The following is a 16,982-nucleotide window of genomic DNA, read 5'->3' as shown; positions in this document are numbered from 1 at the left end:
TTTTTTCTAAGAATTACACGAAATAAATTCGCAATTGCGTACCACAAAGTCAGAATTGCGAGTTTATTTTTTTCTTTATAAAATGCAATTGTGACTTTATATTAGATTGCAATTGTGAGAAAAAAGTCAGAATTAAAGGAGCATTGCGTAGGTTCTGACATTTCTAACCGTTACTGACACCAGTGGCCATTAGAGAAACTGCAGCCAGTCTCATTCTCGGTGCGCACACTCGTAAACAATAAAAACAAAAAACACAAAAACAATAAAATAATATATTGCAAAATGGCCAGTAACTATGTCTTACCTTTGCAGTACATTTACATTTACATTATTCATTTAGCTGACGCTTTTATCCAAAGCGACTTACAATTACTATACATGTCAGAGGTCGCACGCCTCTGGAGCAACTAGGGGTTAAGTGTCTTGCTCAGGGACACATTGGTGTCTCACAGTGGATTCGAACCCGGGTCTCTCACACCAAAGGTATGTGTCTTATCCACTGCGCCATCACCACCCAGTAAAAAGAAAGCCAGCTCGGGGTCTGTTTTTATACCCAGCGCTGACCGGAGCTCACTAGATTAGGCTTTTTTTTTTTTACTTACGAGGAGTTGTGGGTGTCTGGATTGTACTGGAAGCTGGGCGCTTCTTTCCGTCCGCAGAGTCCATTAGATTCACGATACTGCTAGCGATTGCCGGATTTGCCGCTGCTTACTGATGGCCGGATGTAAGCCCAAGTAGACGAGAACGCATGACGTCACATTTTGTGAATTTTCCTGCCAATTCGGACCCGACTCCTCCGCACACAATTGAGCCTACAGGCTGATAGAGGACACCGTGGTGGACATTAAGGGGTCATTCTTTCTATTACATTATGGTTGGCTCATAAATGTACAAATCAGAACTCTATTTTAAAGATTTTTTTAAGTAAAAAGCTACGCAATGCTCCTTTAATAGTTGAAAAATCTGAATTGAAAGATAAAAAGTCACAATTATCTTTTAAATAATTTTATTCCGTGGCAGAAACAAGCTTCTTTACGAAACACTTTACTTTGCTCAAAAACTTTTGTGAAGTTAACTTTGTAAAGTTAATTTTCAACACGCAGTTCATCAAGGTTAAAAACAATAATTTTTAGCCACAAAAATTATTTCTACATTATTATTTTTTTCTACAATAAATGTCCGTAAAGATGCTTTAAACCATGTACACAGAATTAAACTGAATTGAACCAGACTTTTAAAATTCCTTAAAACAGGAGAAATTCCTAATTGCCCCAATCCCTTAGAATTATACAATATGCATGTAAACATATAAATATATGTAACGTTAGGCCTTTAAAAAGACAAGATGTAATATTTTTAATATAAAGGTAGAAGAGGCTAGTAATGGCAGCTTTGAAATCATAAGATCCCACCCTCCCTTCACAGCGCTTTCCAAAGCCACGCCCCCTCCAAAACACATGAAAGCGCATAGCCAGAGCAGAGTCTGCAAAGCGTCACAAAAGACGGCATTAAATTACCCCATGGCTCAAAGCACATAAGATTACAATAATAATGAACGTAAACAACTTACAGTGCTCTGACTTGTACTTGACTGCAGCAGATTCATTTCAGCACTAATATTCTTGCCATAGAAACGCATAAATCCGAGTCTGAGAACGAGAACAGCTGCGGGTAGAACGTCACAGGTTGCCATCTTGTTATTACACTTACAGCATGGCGTGAAAGCAGCATAAGCTCGCTGTTTTGGTTCAGGAGGAACTGTAAGGTGCTGTTGTTTGTTTGCGGCGCTCGGTGAATGTCTGACAACAGCTCTGCAAGCCTCATGGAACACGCTGATGACGTGTGATGTCTGCGCGAGCAGGTGCGCGGAGGTATGGAAATGCAGGCAGTTTGGACATGAATGCAATGATTGGATGGAATTGTTTTGGTCTTGAGACTTTCACAGAAGATGTATGTACTTTTAAAATATTTAGACAATTTATATTATTGATTGCTATCAGGATGTGCAGAGAGTTTCAACCAGTATAACAAAAAGTGTTTATGAAAAATATAACTTACCTTTCATATAACGTTTTTGCTTATGTCCTCTAGGTCACTGGGCTCATAGCATCCACATGGAACATTCCCATGTTCGGCTTTGTTGGCCAGACTCAAAAAATGGATAACCTTCAGGTGTATGATACCTATATAAAAATTGTACCTCCCCTTAAAAGGATTGGAGAAATCCTGCTTAAAACACTGGAATTTTTTGGATGGAAGCATATTGGTATGATCGGGGGTTGTGCGGACACAAACACATGGGATAGTGTTGATGCTCTTTGGAAGTCTGTGGAAAAGCAACTCAAGGTCAAAGTTACAGTCACAGCTGGCATTAAGTTTGATACCAGTGACCCAGAACTTTCACAGAGAAACCTGCAAATCATCTCTAAGGTTGCTAGAGGTAAGTCAATAGTAGTCCTTTTCTTTCTACTCTTTCAATATCTGAGTGGAGTTTACACAGTCAAAACGGGTAAGATCACAAAAGTATCTTGCCCTATGCCCTCATGGCTTCATGAAGCTATTAGTTGGCATATGATGAGTGAAATTAACCTGCAGTTTAACTGTTATAATATAAAAGTCCTTGATAAATGTGCATTGTTCTCAAGCCCCATTCCTTATTGTGCAGGATATGTTGGGCATCCCTTTGATTTCAAATCTGTTGTGTGATTACAATGTACAGCTTCTGCATAAGCATAACGGCACTGAAAGTAAGGCTTTAAGAATAAATAATGTTTCTATGTTACAAGATGTAACTGTGCTTCTGTTCATTCTAGTGGTGGTTGTGCTCGCCAATGCTGAAGACTCCACGTCTCTAATGCTAGAAGCTCAGAAACAAGGCCTGATGAACGGAGAGTATGTTTTTCTTCTCGTTCAGCAGTTTGAGGTCAGTGGCAAAGTGGTGAGTAATTGGTTATTCGCTGAATAATGTATAATAATGCTTAAATCATGGAAAAAAGGTACAAAAATCAAGGTTAAAGGAATAAAAAAAACTTTAGGTAGCGTTCTGGCAAGGTTCTCTCAAAATTATGGACAAACATTCTTCCTGTAACGTTAATAACACGTTTGTTTTATTAACATTATCTAATTATTAATTAAATTATCTAACATTATCTAAACATCATCTTTTAGGAAAGTTTTTTATTTAAAAAAAAAAATTTCATCCCACATTTTTTTAAATGTTACTCACTGTTTCAGAATGAATATTCAAAAGTAACGTTCCCTAAACATTTTCAAAATGGAATGTTTCTTTAACATTCACATAACCAAGAAGTATTTAAAACATTTAAAAAAAACTGGATGTTTTTAACACTCAGAGAATATTCAGAAATAACGTTTTCGTAACTTAGTGGCAAAGTTAGCTAAATGTTCTTTTTGGCTGGGTAAACAAAAATTATCACTAAATGTCAATGGGGTTCCCACGGGTCCTTGAAATCCTTGAAAGTTTGTGAATCTGGGAAAAAAAATTCAAGGCCCTGGAAAGTTTTTGAAAATAAACATACATAGATACAGGTCCTTGAAAGTGCTTGAATTTATTTTGTGCAAGAAGTTTTCTGGAAAAAAATTCAATATTATTCCCTCCGGTCCACTAATGTGTCCGCCAACACTTCGTGGCCTGTGCATACTAGCTTGCTTGATTTACATTAGTTACGCTCATTTACGCGTTACGTTAAGTGTTTCTCGTGTGAGGTACTTTGTGTTGAATGTTGCCATGACGTTCACACACTCCCAAAACTACCTCGTGGTACCTCAGCGTTTGCTGTTGGACACAACAAATGTGTCCCCACGTTAAGTCCTTGAATTTGAGGGTATTGGACCTGGAAAGTCCTTGAAAGGTCCTTGAATTTGAAGTTAACCAAGGTGTGGGGGCCCTGTTAATATTTATTTTTGGTGTGTTTTGGTAGACAAGGTATGTATTGATACTGAAATTTAATTTCAAAGATTAATATCTTGAAAAATATTCACTGGAGTAAAATAAGGTAACTAATAGTAAATCTGTGCCTATAGAGAGGATTTTGATGTCACAAAAATTGATAAAATAGAGTATGTAATTCAGACATATATTAAGTTGGTGGACATAAAACATTTATATACCTAATCAGTGTTGATTTGTCCATTTGACACTTTTTGTAGGTGTTAATTCATATGAAAGTCATAGGGCCCTATTTTAACGATCTAAGCGCATGGTCTGAAGCGGACGGCGCAAGTGCACTTAGGGCTTGTCCGGATCACTTTTGCTAGTTTAACATCGGAAATGGTCGGCATGCCCGGCGCATGGTCTAAAAGGGTTGTCCTTATTTTCTTAATGAGTAGTTGGTGTTTTGGGCATAACGTGCAATAAACCAATCAAAGTTTCAAATGATTACTGCGTCGGGGCTGAAACTAGCAAAAAACACTTGCCGCGTACGCGTCTGGCGCCACATTGCGCCTGATGTATGATAGGGCCCTTAGACTATAATTCATTTGAATCTGAATCAGATTGTGACAGTTCTACATAGATACCTACTCTCACTTTTTCCCCCATTAGGACAACCTGTGGAAGTCTGCCTTGGGTGACAGAAATAAAACAATGCTGAAGGCTTTTGACATGGTGTTTGTACTCGCTCAGAAATCCCATGAAGGGTATGACTACTATGACTTTTTTGAGCAGGCTTATGAGAGATTGAAACGGGCTCCTTTTTATAGCAACCTGTCCTCAGAAAAAGAGGTGAGAATATTTTATGGGGAAAAAAAATGTTTCACCCATAATTTAATCACATTTTAATTCATTTTATTCTGTATTTCATTTAGGTAAGCTCATATGCTGCCTATTTACATGACGCTGTTCTACTTTATGCCATGGGCCTTAAAGAAGCCTTTAAAAGTGGTAAAGACATCCGTCATGGACGAGAGATTATCCAGAATCTCAGGGACAGGACCACCATTAGGTTTTATGGTAATTCTGTCACACATGCAAGTTTGTACAGCCTCTTATTTTTCATATATTAATTGTAAATAACCAAAATAACCTTTGTTTTTGGTTTTTCAACAGGGGCTTCAGGTCTGGTTCATTTTGATGAATATGGAGAGAGGAACCTTGACTATTCAGTATATGACCTGCAACAAACAGAAAATATCATAAAATTTGTTTCTGTTTTGGACTTTGACAGTCAATCAAAAACGATCAAGTAAGACCAAAATATTCCAAATAGTAGCATTACTGATGCTCAACACTAAACCTCTGATTGATCAAAAAATGTTTTGCAGACCCACATCAAGATTTTCTAACATAGTTTGGCAAAATGGAAAACCTCCACCAGATAATCCAGCCTGTGGTTTCGATAATGAGCTCTGTGAATGGTTAGAAAATGGTAAATAGACATCACTAGATTTTTATGCACGTAAGTAGTCTTTTTATGTATTTAAAATGACATCATGTCTTGTCACTCGATTCTAGAGGTATCTCTTCTGGTTCTGCTGGTGGCTTTGCCTGTGCTAGGAGTGGCAGCAGTGGCTTTCATCACTTTGTTGACTCTACAGAAGATCCGTCTACAATCCCGCCTGGTAGAGTCCAACTGGTGGCTTATCGACTACAGCGACATAACTATACTTAGAGAACCCAAGGTAAGATGAACTTGTCGTTTAAGTTTAGTTTATTTTTTGTTTCTCTTTTTTTTTTTTTACTGCATTTAAGTTTTTATTTTATTGTAAAGGTGCAGTAAGCAATTTCTGTGAATTGTGAATCAGACCAATTATCACAACACTCTCGTAGCCAATCAGCAATAGTCATAATCATACACTCAGCAATCACACCACTGGCCTCGCGCCGTTCTCTCACTTTTGGTCATTTTCTTTTTTATTTTCTTTTATTTTACAATGAAAATGTGTTTCAGTTTACTATACAATTTTTTAAAACTTTTTTCCTTCAGTTAAGAAAAGTGTTTTTACTTTTTTTTTTTACAATAAGAGGCTAATATTGCCTCCATCTAGACTAGCACCAAACCAACTAGCAATTTTTACCATCAATGTAGATGTAAAATTTGAATGTGGCATAAACCAGGCTTGACCAGTATACTGGTCTAAGCTGGAGTTTTTTTTAGCAAGGTAAGTAAAAAGTACCCAAAAATGCCCATCCACATGCAAATATACTGTACAGTATACTAAACGAATACTAGCATATTATTAATGAATGATCATTAACACAATAAAGAGGACTATTGTGGGTTTTACAGGGAATACAATCATTGTCTGTAAATACAACACCAAGCAAATGTGGAAGTGGTTGCTCTCAGTCCATGCTCTCCTCAAACAGCTATAGTGCTAAAGAAACCATCTACACAACTATTGGACTCTATCAGGTACAAATTCTTTATCACATGTTAAAACATAATTGCACAAGCCAAAGCTTATTTCAGCTTACACACTCTCTTCGTTTATGGTGCAGGGAAACGAGGTGGGAATAAAGTATTTGAAAAATCAAATCCTTACTGATGTCAAGAAACCATCTGTCATTGCAGAGATCAATATGGTAAAATTTCAGATATTTTCAGAGATTCCGTTTTATCCCAACAGGTCACAGACACTTTGTTAATACTTGTTTATTCCTGCTGTAGCTGAAAGAAATGAAACACGAGAACCTGGTACAGTTCTTTGGTGTGTGTATTGAGCCACCAAATGTCTGTATCGTCATGCAGTACTGCAAGAAAGGAAGCTTGAAGGTGTGTATACAGTAGGGTTTATTCGTTATTCTTTATTCGGATCCCCATTAGCTTCCACAGAGTGGGAACTGTTCCATTAAAAACAATTATAGGAACCAGTTCTAGCATGTCTATTCCTCTGCCACTGTGGGTGATTGCCCAGATGGGTACGATTGTTCATGACAACGAAACATTGTACTACTCAGATCAGATACTTGTTATTGAATTGAAAACACAACGCTACCAGTTTAAAACAACTCCCAAACAAATCACTCTTATCACTGCACATACTGGGCAATTCAATTGCCAAACAATTCTTATGAGTTGGTTCTTTTTAGTAATTCAAATTCAGCCCTTAGCTAACTGTGAAACTTAATTACTGATTGTTCATACTAATATGCACATTATATTACCACCACATTTATTGTTTAGTTGCCACGGATGTTTCTGTATTTGAATCCAAAAGGAGATTAGTGACACAGAATGATCAATAAAACAAGGAACTTTGATAAACACAGAGCAATCAAACATTACACATACGTCATAACCTTTAATGACAAACACAGAACTGAGGAAACTGGGGGCTTAAATACATTGAGAATGATAATGGAATTAATGGAAACAAGGAACAAGAGTGCACTAATGAGAAACCAAAGTAACAAACAAGTGCTCTGGCAAAGACCGTGACAAAGAAAACAATCAACTTGAAACTAAATAACACATGAACAAGAAAATAAAACTTGACATGTCATGACCTTGACATTAGTATTGCTGTTCAATAGTTAAGGCCAATTATTGTATTGCATTTACAGGTATAAGGGCAGGACGGTGGCTCACTGTTGCCTCACAGCAAGGAGGTCCACTGTTCAAGCCCCTATTCAGCCAGGAGTCCTTTCTGTGTAGAGTTTGCATGTTGTCAGTGCGGGTTTCCCCCACACAGTTCAAAGACAAGCAGGTTTGGTGGATTGGATATGTCAAATTGGCCGTAGGAATGTGCGAGGTGTCTCAGTTCTGGTTTGCGTCAGGAAGGGGTCTGGTGTAAAACCAGTGTTCCCCTGTGTGTGTGGATAGTTGCAAATGAGCAGGTCTTTTGCATTTACAGGGTTGCCAACTCTCACGCATTCAGCCTCAATCTCACGGTCTCACGCTCAACAAAGAAATCTCAAGCTAAATTAGACATTCTTCTGTGTTGTATTTTTTTTTTCACTCATGTGCACTAATTTCCGAATTACTGTAAGCGAGTTCAGGCTCCTAACTACTGATTGGACCACTGCATTTTCTCACGCAGAGAAAAATCGCGGACAAAGAGGACACTAACACAGACAGACTAGACAGAGAAGGTTACTTTTGATATGGAACAAATTCTCAGCTGACAGATTCTGTCAATATTTCCAACGTTGTGGCACTTTTAAATGTGACAGATCGCTGTAGCGCGTCAGTTCAAACGGAACGTGATACAGTAGCCTACCCCCAGTCAACAAATCTCACTCCAAGCAAAACTCAAAAGTTGGCAACTCTGCATTTATGCTGCCAGAAACAGAATTGTTTTAAACATATTTATTATTGAAATATCATTGTTTATCACCAGCTTACATGACTAATTAGAATTAAGTTTGAAACATATATAACATGTCCACATCATCAGACTCTTAGTATATCTGTTATTCTGTTTTTGAACATCAGGATGTTCTTTGGAACAGTGAAATCGAGTTGGACTGGATGTTCAAATTGTCTTTTGCCTATGACATTGTTAATGTGAGTATGTTGTTTCAATGTAATGTCCTTCATTGCATTATATTATTTAGATTTCTAGTTTATTTATTACAGCAATGTGCATATCCACTAGGAAAGTTGATTTGGAACGAGACTGGTCTGTGAGACCTTTTATTGTTGTATGTTCTCTACAGGGCATGGAGTACATTCACAAGAGCAGTCTGAAGTCTCATGGAAATCTGAGGCCCAGTACGTGCTTGGTGGACAGCAGGTTGCAGATTAAACTCTCTGGCTTTGGCCTGTGGGAGTTCAAACATGGCAGCAAACAAAGACTGATCTCACTGGAAAATCCAACGTATGAAGAGATGTACTGGACTGCTCCTGAGTTTTTGAGAGAAGTTTACTACCCTTTCAACGGCAGCCAGAAGGGAGATGTCTTTAGCTTTGCCATAATCATGCGAGAGCTGATGTACAGTTCAGAGGTGGGCCCATACCATGACGTTCACCTGGAACCAAAAGGTAATGCTTGTGTTGTACAGTATTTCTTATCCCTATAATGTGAAATCTTTACTGATTTTTAAGAAAGTAGAAAAATAATAACTTTTATATTCTTAATATAGCAGGACGAGGCCGAGGGCCGTGAGAGATACGAGACCGGTGCGTCGGGCAGATGTCGCTCATTATCAATCACGCCACCGGCCTCGTGCCATTCTCTGGCGGCCCTTAGCCTCGTCCTGCTCGCCACAATGAACACTTACTGAACTAAAGCAGTTTAGGTTTACTTGATTATCACGTTAAAATGTATCAAATATGAAACATCAGGCTTTTTAAATTTCATTTCTTTGTACGTCTTTAAATCATCATTGGATAGCTTTACATTATGTTTCGCCCTCACAAAATTTAAATAACAGAGCTATGATCATAAAACTAAGTATTTAAATATCTTTGATTTTTCTGATTATTATTTCATATAATTACAGGGCCAACTGGATTAAGTTTGGCTTCTCAGTTTGTGTGTTGTATTACATTCATTAGAGATTATCAAGCAGTTAAGGACCCCTATGAGTGAGGAGCCCCTTCGACCAACCTTGTCTGCTGACATCTGTGATGAACGTCTCATTCCCTTGTTAAAAGCCTGCTGGAGTGAGAACCCAGACCACAGACCCACATTCACCAGTGTCAGGAGACAACTGCGTGAGGCATGTCCTGAAAGGTGAATGTCTTATGTAGCTGTCTGCCCAATGATCCTGACACTCCTAAATGTATTTAGTGTATTTATTCTAAGCTGTTTTATTAATTTCCAGCCATACCAATATCCTGGACAGCATGGTGAGCAAACTCGAGAAATACGCAAATCATCTGGAAGAAGTAGTGGAGGAGAGAACCAATCAGCTCACAGCAGAGAAAAGCAGAGCTGATAAGCTTCTATCTAGCATGCTGCCAAAGTAAACAAACTGTTATAGCATCATTGGGACAGTGACATTTTGTTCTGCTAGCAAAAATTGCCTACTATCAGTTGCATACTAGATGGTTATATTATATATTTTATATGGGTAGACATGAAAACATTTTAAAATTGTATAATTATGTATTCTTAAAATATGTATTAATTAAAGTAAAATCTTACACTTTTAAAAAAAGTTACTTTCACAGTAATTTCGCAGTACAACTTCTCTTGTATCTAACTGCACTCTTATGTGGTTGTGTTATATTATTACTCCTGAGATCTCCTGCGTGTTCCTGTAGAATAATTTTGTGATTAAAGACTATTTATTTAAATATATATAAACTCTGTCAAGTCTTCATGGTCGGTAAGGAACCTGGGTGTGCTCTTCGATACCAATCTTTCATTTGAAAGTCACGTGTCTAGTATATGTAAAACCGCATTTTTCTCCATCTTAAAAATGTCTAATTTACGTAATATGCTCTCAATGACAAATAACAGTTAGTTCATGCGTTCATGACATCAAGGCTAGATTATTGTAATTTTGCTATTGCTATTATGGGTGGTTGCCCTGCACGCTTAATAAACAAACTACAGCTGGCCGAAAATGCAGCTCGAGTTCTTACCAGAGCCAGGAAGTATAACCATATTAGCCCGGTTCTGTCAGCACTGCATTGGCTCCCTATTAAACGTTGTATAAATTTTAAAATATTGCTGATTAGTTACAAAGCACTAAATGGTTTAGCTCCCAGTACTTGAGCGAGCTCTTAACGCATTATAGTCCGTCATGTCTATTGCGATCTCAAAATTCCGGCCAGTTGATAATACCTAGAATGTCAAATTCGACTGCTGGCGGTAGATCCTTTTCCTATTTAGCACCAAACCTTTGGAACAGTCTTCCTAACATTTTCAGTTAGGTCAAAGAGATGTGACTAAAAACACATCTCTTTGACCTAGCATACACTTAACACATTATAGACTTCTATAATTCAATGTTAGGTTGCATAGATTTCTGTAGGTCAGCCGGAACCGGGAACACTTCCCATAAATCCTGATGTACTTGTTACATCATTAGAAGGATGGCGTCTACACTAATATTAGTCTCTCAGTTTATCCCGAGGTTTACTGCAGTCCGCCGGATCCAGGCCGTATCTGGATCTGATGAAGGACCTGCGCCTGCACACGACGACAACGCAGTCCTGAAGTGTCTACTAGTCTCTCCACTGTGAAGGCCTCCTTCCCTTCCCTTTACCTCTGTATAGATAAAACGTTGTCAGGATAAGTCCGGTTCACGTAGCTACGTGGAAGGGAGAAAAAATTCTGTATTATAAATTTGCAAGGCTTGTACCTTGGAACCTATTTCATGGTTTGCGTTCTCGAGCCACCAGGCACTGTTTTGTGCGGATGAGCGGCCGGATCGCATTAAGGGTTTTCTGTTAGAACGGTGTAGTGTTAGCGCCCCCTAAGTTAAAAACTAATGATCGCTGCGACGGAAGTGAATCAATCAAACCTAAATTTATCTAGACAATAACTTTATTCTACATTTTTATACTTTAAAAAAAATTATCTCACCACAGAACCATTTAAAATGTGAGGATATATAAGAAATTATTTTTCCTCTCATCACATTTGTTTTTTTCCATCGCCATGTAGATTAAATCTCAGTGTTGATAAAAAATCATGGACATGTTATGCGTAATACTTGTATTTTCAGTAATAGCAGTCTGTTCTTACAGGTATATTGCGGATCAGCTAATGGCTGGGAAATCAGTGGAGCCTAGAGGTTATGACATGGTGACCATCTTCTTCTCTGACATTGTGGGTTTCACCATCATGTGCTCCATTAGCTCAGCTCTGGAGGTGGTCACCCTCCTCAATGACCTCTACAGTCTTTTTGATGAGATCATCAAGCTTTATGATGTCTACAAGGTAAGTGAAGCGAACTTACCTTGGAATGCAGCAACTCTGCCCGTTAATGCCCTACACGGGCTGGTATGGCTGTCAAAATTTTCAGATTGAATGCAGAATTCTGTCAATATTTGCTCCTCATTATTTATCACTTTCATGAGTTTCAAACATGCCGTGTGAATAAATATAACCAGATTTACGGTATAATGTGATGTAAATGGATGAAGGACTTAATCAATGCTATTGATTCGTGATAAACGAATAAACAATTATTTCTGTCAATTAGTTGTTGTTGTTTTTAGTTCATTTACTTTCAATTTCAATTTTCTGGTAGGTGGAGACCATAGGGGATGCATATATGGTGGCTAGTGGGCTGCCTATCAGTAATGGTAATCTTCATGCTGAGGAAATCTCTACTATGGCACTCCACTTCCTCTTTGCCCTCAAAAGCTTCAAAATTAGGCATCTGCCTAATGAGAAACTGGCCCTACGAATTGGGATCAATTCTGGTATGCAAGTATACTATACTATACATGTTGTAAGAGATACAAGAAAATAATACTCAAAAAAAATCTTCTGTCCCTTGCATATACAGGCCCAGTGGTTGCTGGAGTTGTGGGTAATACAATGCCTCGCTACTGTTTATTTGGAGATACAGTAAACACGGCTTCTAGGATGGAGAGCAACAGTCTTCGTAAGGACTTTTCTTAATATTCTTTTTAGCAACTGTTGTCGAGGAAAAGTATTCTCCACTTAGCAAAAAATCATTCGAGTCACAGAGTTCCAGATGCCAAAGCTTAGATTTTATTGGTGGAGACAACAAAGCCGAGATGCCAGCAGAACATCTAAACATCTCACGCAATCTCCTTATCATTGTAGCATTTGGTGATCGGTGCAGCCTGCTAGTTGTTTTGCTCAGAGCTGAAGTGAGAAACACAGTGTACTCTATAACCTGAGGTCTTTTCTTAGGCCTTCTGAGTGTTACATTGTGTGTTTAATAAAAAAATATGCTTTAAGAAATATACTTAACTATCAGTTACCTAGCTAACAAAAATATGGTAAAAAAAACCCGTTATTTCTGAATGTTCTCTGGACGTTCAAAACTTTGTTTTTTAAATGTTTTTTGTTTATTATGCAGACGTTAAAAAGAACATTCCATTTTATCATTCGCTGAACCTTCTCAAACAATTAGTAACATTAAAAAATGTTAGACGAACATCCAACTCAATGTTTCAGATTAACGTTCTAAACATTCTATTAACGTTAGTGAAAGAACATTTGTTCATAACTTTGAGAGAACCTTGCCAGAACATTAGCCAAAGTTCTGATAATGTTCCCTGTTAGCTGGTTATAAACTATATTTAACCTATTTAATTAGTCTGCATTTATATTTTTCTGTAAAACAAATATTTTGAAGTATTTTTTAATTTAATTATGAGAGGTCATTTATTGCTTATTTCCTTTTCAGCACTGAGAATCCACACCTCTCAAAGCACTGCTGATATTCTCCTCAAGAATGGAAGTTTTGAACTGGAGGAGAGGGGCGATATAGAAATAAAGGTTTGTATAATGGCATTCTTTATACAGTCCAGAAGTCTGAGATCACACTAAAATCTGCTATATTTTTTCCATTTATACCTGCATGATGTAGGGTTGTGAACAATGCAAAAAAAAAAAAGAGAGAGTCATGTTATAACATAAATTTATATTAATATAATTTCTAATTAAAATATTAAATAAAAAATAGAAACATTTTCACTGGTGGTCTCAGACTCATAAACAGTGTCTACTGTCATGCCATATCTGTGCATCCAATCAAATCTCTGATGTGTTTTCTAGGGAAAGGGAACACAGAAAACCTTCTGGTTGACAGGCAAATCTGGATTCAGGTTTCCAGCTATTGGCCAGGACTATAATGCAAGTCCTAAATCAGGAACAGATGTAAGTATCAAGCCACTTATGGTTCTTTTATTTACAGTGTTAGGTGTTTGGTTATGAAAAAAAGTGAAAGGAAGTGCTGTATGGAGACCTGATGCACTGTATATGGACAGTCTTGCACTGTCATGTCTAAACAGGAGAAACCCAAAACCACTTCAGCAAATGATGGAGATTTTAAAGACAGAAGAGCAATCCAGCGGACCCCAGCCATGGCTAAAATGACAGAAATGCACACACTTACTGTACCCGATATCTAATTTGACTGTGATTTTGTATGTTGGATATTAGGACATCACAAGAAGTATTGTTGAAACTTTATTTTAAAAGTTTTTTTCTTTTTAAGTTATCCATATCAAGACAACATCTTTAAAAAAAATGAATTACTAAAAATATTTTTCCACATAATGCAGGACAAAAACAAGAATATTTCAACGTCTGTTACACTAAAGATTACCAACTGATAGTACCTCCTTCAGATATAGTTTTCTTGTTCTACCAATATTCATGTAAGGAAAAAAAGAGTAAAAACAAAAAAAATGCGAGTGAACATTTAAAGGAATGTGTCGATACACTCCCTGAGACACGTATGGTGTGTGGGTGTATGCATGCATGTCTATATTTAAGTATTTGTATGTAATTGTATAAGTGCAAAGGCATGTTTCATTGCATTTGAGTGACCCATATTTGGCGTCTTTACAAACTGAAATATCCTAAAAATTCATTCAGTAGAAATATGGACAGCAGACACAGAATTGGGCCTGTAAAACAGCAAGGTAAGAAAAGGGAGATCTTTAGCGTTATAACATTACAAGTCATTTTATCAGATGTTTTATAAGACAATTCAACAATCTGATTTTTAAAATGCAGGTGTAAAACTGTGTGTACCTTAAAACAAAATATCAATATATGAAAATCATTCATGCGTCTGCACTGCATTGATTGACTTACCTGCAAGATGGACATAACCGGAAGAGTGTTGTGCTGTATACAGAGTTATGTGGTTTTAAAACAAATGTTCTTGAATATCAAGCTTGAATCGTGCAGAAGAAAAAATGTTAAATACCTCTGACTTTAAACTCCATGGTCAGGATCCCTCCATTTGGATCAGGTTCAAATTCAGTGCTTCTTGATGTACATGGAGTCTTGGATAGTTAAGAAAAGTCTTAGTGGAGCCGGTAATCTATTTAAAACTGCATTAGCATTTAATTGACACTGATACTCACCGGCTGACAGAACAGCTTCTCCCCATCACATACTTGGACCTCACAGTGGAGCCACACGGTGGACACTTTCTCTAGCCGCTGGAAGCGGAACGAATTGAACTTGAACATGGACCGACTGTCTTTGGCATTTTCAAATATGGTGACTGTGTTGTCTAAGGAACAACTGTTAACCAGGAGCATATATATTACCCAGTGAGCAGTATTGAATCACACTGACACACATTCTACGTAATATGTTTGAATTGACAATAAAATCGTACCTGTTCTGAATTAAAGTCCACCTTTTCTTGTCTGTTGAATATGGAGTAGGTGTTGCCCAGCAATTTGTTATTACTACTTTGAATCTATAAACATTAAAGAGAGAGTCTTTTTAACTGACTTTGTGAATCTGTGTATTTGATCAAATGTAGACTCCTTTCTTTTGAGCAACTCACCTGTTACTCAGTCCTTTAGCTTCAATGCCAATGAACACCTCTGATCCGATCTCGGATGTGTCAATAACATACGGTGCATCTTTTGCATAGAGGAACTTCGAGTTCTACAAACCACAAAATTCACCAAAAAAAAAACGAAACGTTCAGAGTAAAATTAAAGTTTTACACAGTTAACATATGTATAGGCCTATATATTATGATTCCCATATATATATATATATATATATATTATTATTATTATTATTATTACTGAAAAATCCATCGGTTTTTGTTTTTTTGTAGTGCACAAACAAACCAACAAATTTGACCTTTTTACAAAATGTCAAATAAAATGGTGAGGAAATGTCCCATTTGTCACCTACTTTCTTCATCACTGGACACTTTTGAGATAAGCTGAAGTACTCACTGTGAAGACGTTCATAGACAACTGAGACTTAAAAGAACCTAAACTCCCGTTGTTGACATAAACTGTTGCCACTCTGGAAGAAGCAGAGGGTTTAGTAAAGACGCTGCAAGTCAAGGGTCAGAATGCACAGGCTCCATGAAATCTACACCTGCTGGACTTGACATCAGAGTAACGGGGTCTACCTTTGGCTAAACACGGCATTGTTGACCAGATACGCCGCTTTATAAGTGCAACTGAACGTGTAGTTGACAGGCTGGTTCCGGACAGTGAGAGAGGAGTCGTTGGATACAATTGAGTTGTAGAATATGTACCGTGGGTCTTTGCCTCCTACATACTAAAAGGAAGGTAGATGCATTTTTAGTGCTATTTTGAATGAAATAACAATTAGAATATATCAAACCAATCAAACATCTCACCTCAGACAGGGTGCCGCAGTATGAATGATTCTTAGGAGTGAGGTCTGGGATGGTAAAACGATAGAAGCCCGGAGTGTTAATTCCAGTGTAGCACACGCCGCCCAGGGACAGCTGGCCAATCTCCCATCCATATGGACATTCTGGCACATTTGCAATGATGGCATTGGGAAAACATGACACCATCACGTAATCTGAAACAGATGACAAATTGGTCTATCAGGCTTATCTAGCCGATTAAATCATGCTAACCGCAAATACACGGCCCTTTGATCCACACCGAGAGGAAATGTTACAAATGTGATGCTTATTTTACATTTACCAGCTTTCTGAGGTGCACAGGCCCACGTCATTGGGAGGAGAATCAAGAGAACACCAACAGCTGCCATTTCCTAACGCTTAACATTGAGAATTGCACTGTTACATTTACGTAAAATATCTTTAGACATGATACAAGTTCACTCATGACCTCAATTGTCAATTTAAAAAACATTTTATGATTATTTCAAGGCAAAGGCACCATAATATTTGGATTATACTTAATAATACCATACCAATGCAGAGTCCAGAAGAAGTGTTGGTCTCAGGTCTCTAGCAGAAGGTTTGCATGGTTCCTGTGTGGTTCTTCTGCAGTTAAATGATGATAAATCCTAAAAGCAGAGTTCATTGAAGACAGCACAAAAGCTACTTTATAGGTCCACAGGTAGGCAGTAACCCCCCTTGCTTCTTTGGTCAGCCAGTCTGGTGAGGCCTTTTGGTGATAGCATTGTGAAGGAAAGCACAATAGCTC

The 16,982-nt window shown here is 37.7% G+C and overlaps 3 protein-coding genes across 9 annotated transcripts in view; 1 reads left to right on the top strand and 2 right to left on the bottom strand.

Annotated features, from left to right (window-relative positions):
- Positions 1 to 1,823, bottom strand: part of acsl5 (acyl-CoA synthetase long chain family member 5) — a 17,350-nt gene extending 15,527 nt beyond the window's left edge. Inside the window, exon 1 of one of the 2 annotated variants that reach the window (XM_077200594.1) lies at positions 1,711 to 1,823. The gene's annotated coding sequence lies outside the window, so the exon portion shown is untranslated. Of the gene's footprint in view, positions 1 to 1,570 lie in introns of both variants that reach the window. The other variant, XM_077200593.1, reaches the window with a different exon arrangement.
- Positions 1,465 to 15,317, top strand: gucy2g (guanylate cyclase 2g). 5 transcript variants are annotated; one of them, XM_077200591.1, is made up of 21 exons: positions 1,465 to 1,871; positions 2,092 to 2,440; positions 2,814 to 2,923; positions 4,565 to 4,744; positions 4,828 to 4,972; positions 5,069 to 5,204; positions 5,284 to 5,387; positions 5,474 to 5,640; positions 6,249 to 6,374; positions 6,461 to 6,544; positions 6,630 to 6,734; positions 8,397 to 8,468; positions 8,621 to 8,945; positions 9,462 to 9,639; positions 9,731 to 9,871; positions 11,607 to 11,799; positions 12,113 to 12,287; positions 12,374 to 12,472; positions 13,247 to 13,338; positions 13,618 to 13,719; positions 13,830 to 15,317. In XM_077200591.1, exons 1-21 carry the CDS (start codon positions 1,836 to 1,838, stop codon positions 13,971 to 13,973), a joined length of 3,063 nt encoding a protein of 1,020 aa, XP_077056706.1. In that variant the 5' UTR covers positions 1,465 to 1,835; the 3' UTR covers positions 13,974 to 15,317. The 5 variants fall into 5 exon arrangements, with proteins under 5 accessions (XP_077056706.1, XP_077056705.1, XP_077056704.1 ...); XM_077200590.1 differs by having other exon boundaries at positions 2,814 to 2,938; positions 13,830 to 14,141; XM_077200589.1 differs by having other exon boundaries at positions 1,465 to 1,950; positions 13,830 to 14,141.
- Positions 14,019 to 16,982, bottom strand: tectb (tectorin beta). Of its 2 annotated transcripts, none has more exons than XM_077200626.1 (11): positions 16,747 to 16,982; positions 16,515 to 16,590; positions 16,196 to 16,386; positions 15,962 to 16,113; positions 15,780 to 15,852; positions 15,374 to 15,477; positions 15,200 to 15,283; positions 14,940 to 15,102; positions 14,780 to 14,858; positions 14,665 to 14,697; positions 14,019 to 14,474 (listed from the first exon to the last, which is right to left on the bottom strand). In XM_077200626.1, the coding sequence occupies exons 2-11, from the start codon at positions 16,579 to 16,581 to the stop codon at positions 14,410 to 14,412; spliced, it is 1,011 nt and encodes a 336-aa protein (XP_077056741.1). In that variant the 5' UTR covers positions 16,582 to 16,590; positions 16,747 to 16,982; the 3' UTR covers positions 14,019 to 14,409. The 2 variants fall into 2 exon arrangements, with proteins under 2 accessions (XP_077056741.1, XP_077056740.1); XM_077200625.1 differs by having other exon boundaries at positions 15,780 to 15,882; positions 16,747 to 16,834.

Source organism: Siphateles boraxobius, unplaced genomic scaffold, assembly GCF_051911475.1.
Source record: "Siphateles boraxobius isolate OS27281-9 unplaced genomic scaffold, OSU_SipBor_1 46, whole genome shotgun sequence".
NCBI classification, from domain to species: Eukaryota; Metazoa; Chordata; class Actinopteri; order Cypriniformes; family Leuciscidae; genus Siphateles; species Siphateles boraxobius.
This window is presented reverse-complemented; position numbering and strand designations above follow the sequence as displayed.

Excerpts from the sequence above, each read along its gene's own strand:
- tectb (XM_077200625.1), bottom strand. The coding sequence starts at position 16,581 with ATGGCAGCTGTTGGTGTTCTCTTGATTCTCCTCCCAATGACGTGGGCC. Across the intron at positions 16,114-16,195 it reads ACTGCGGCACCCTGTCTGAG|TATGTAGGAGGCAAAGACCC; the intron begins GTGAGATGTTTG and ends CCTTCCTTTTAG. Across the intron at positions 15,883-15,961 it reads AATGCCGTGTTTAGCCAAAG|CGTCTTTACTAAACCCTCTG; the intron begins GTAGACCCCGTT and ends CTTGACTTGCAG.
- gucy2g (XM_077200588.1), top strand. The coding sequence starts at position 1,846 with ATGTCTGCGCGAGCAGGTGCGCGGAGGTATGGAAATGCAGGCAGTTTG. Across the intron at positions 2,441-2,813 it reads CATCTCTAAGGTTGCTAGAG|TGGTGGTTGTGCTCGCCAAT; the intron begins GTAAGTCAATAG and ends TGTTCATTCTAG. Across the intron at positions 8,469-8,620 it reads TTGCCTATGACATTGTTAAT|GGCATGGAGTACATTCACAA; the intron begins GTGAGTATGTTG and ends TGTTCTCTACAG.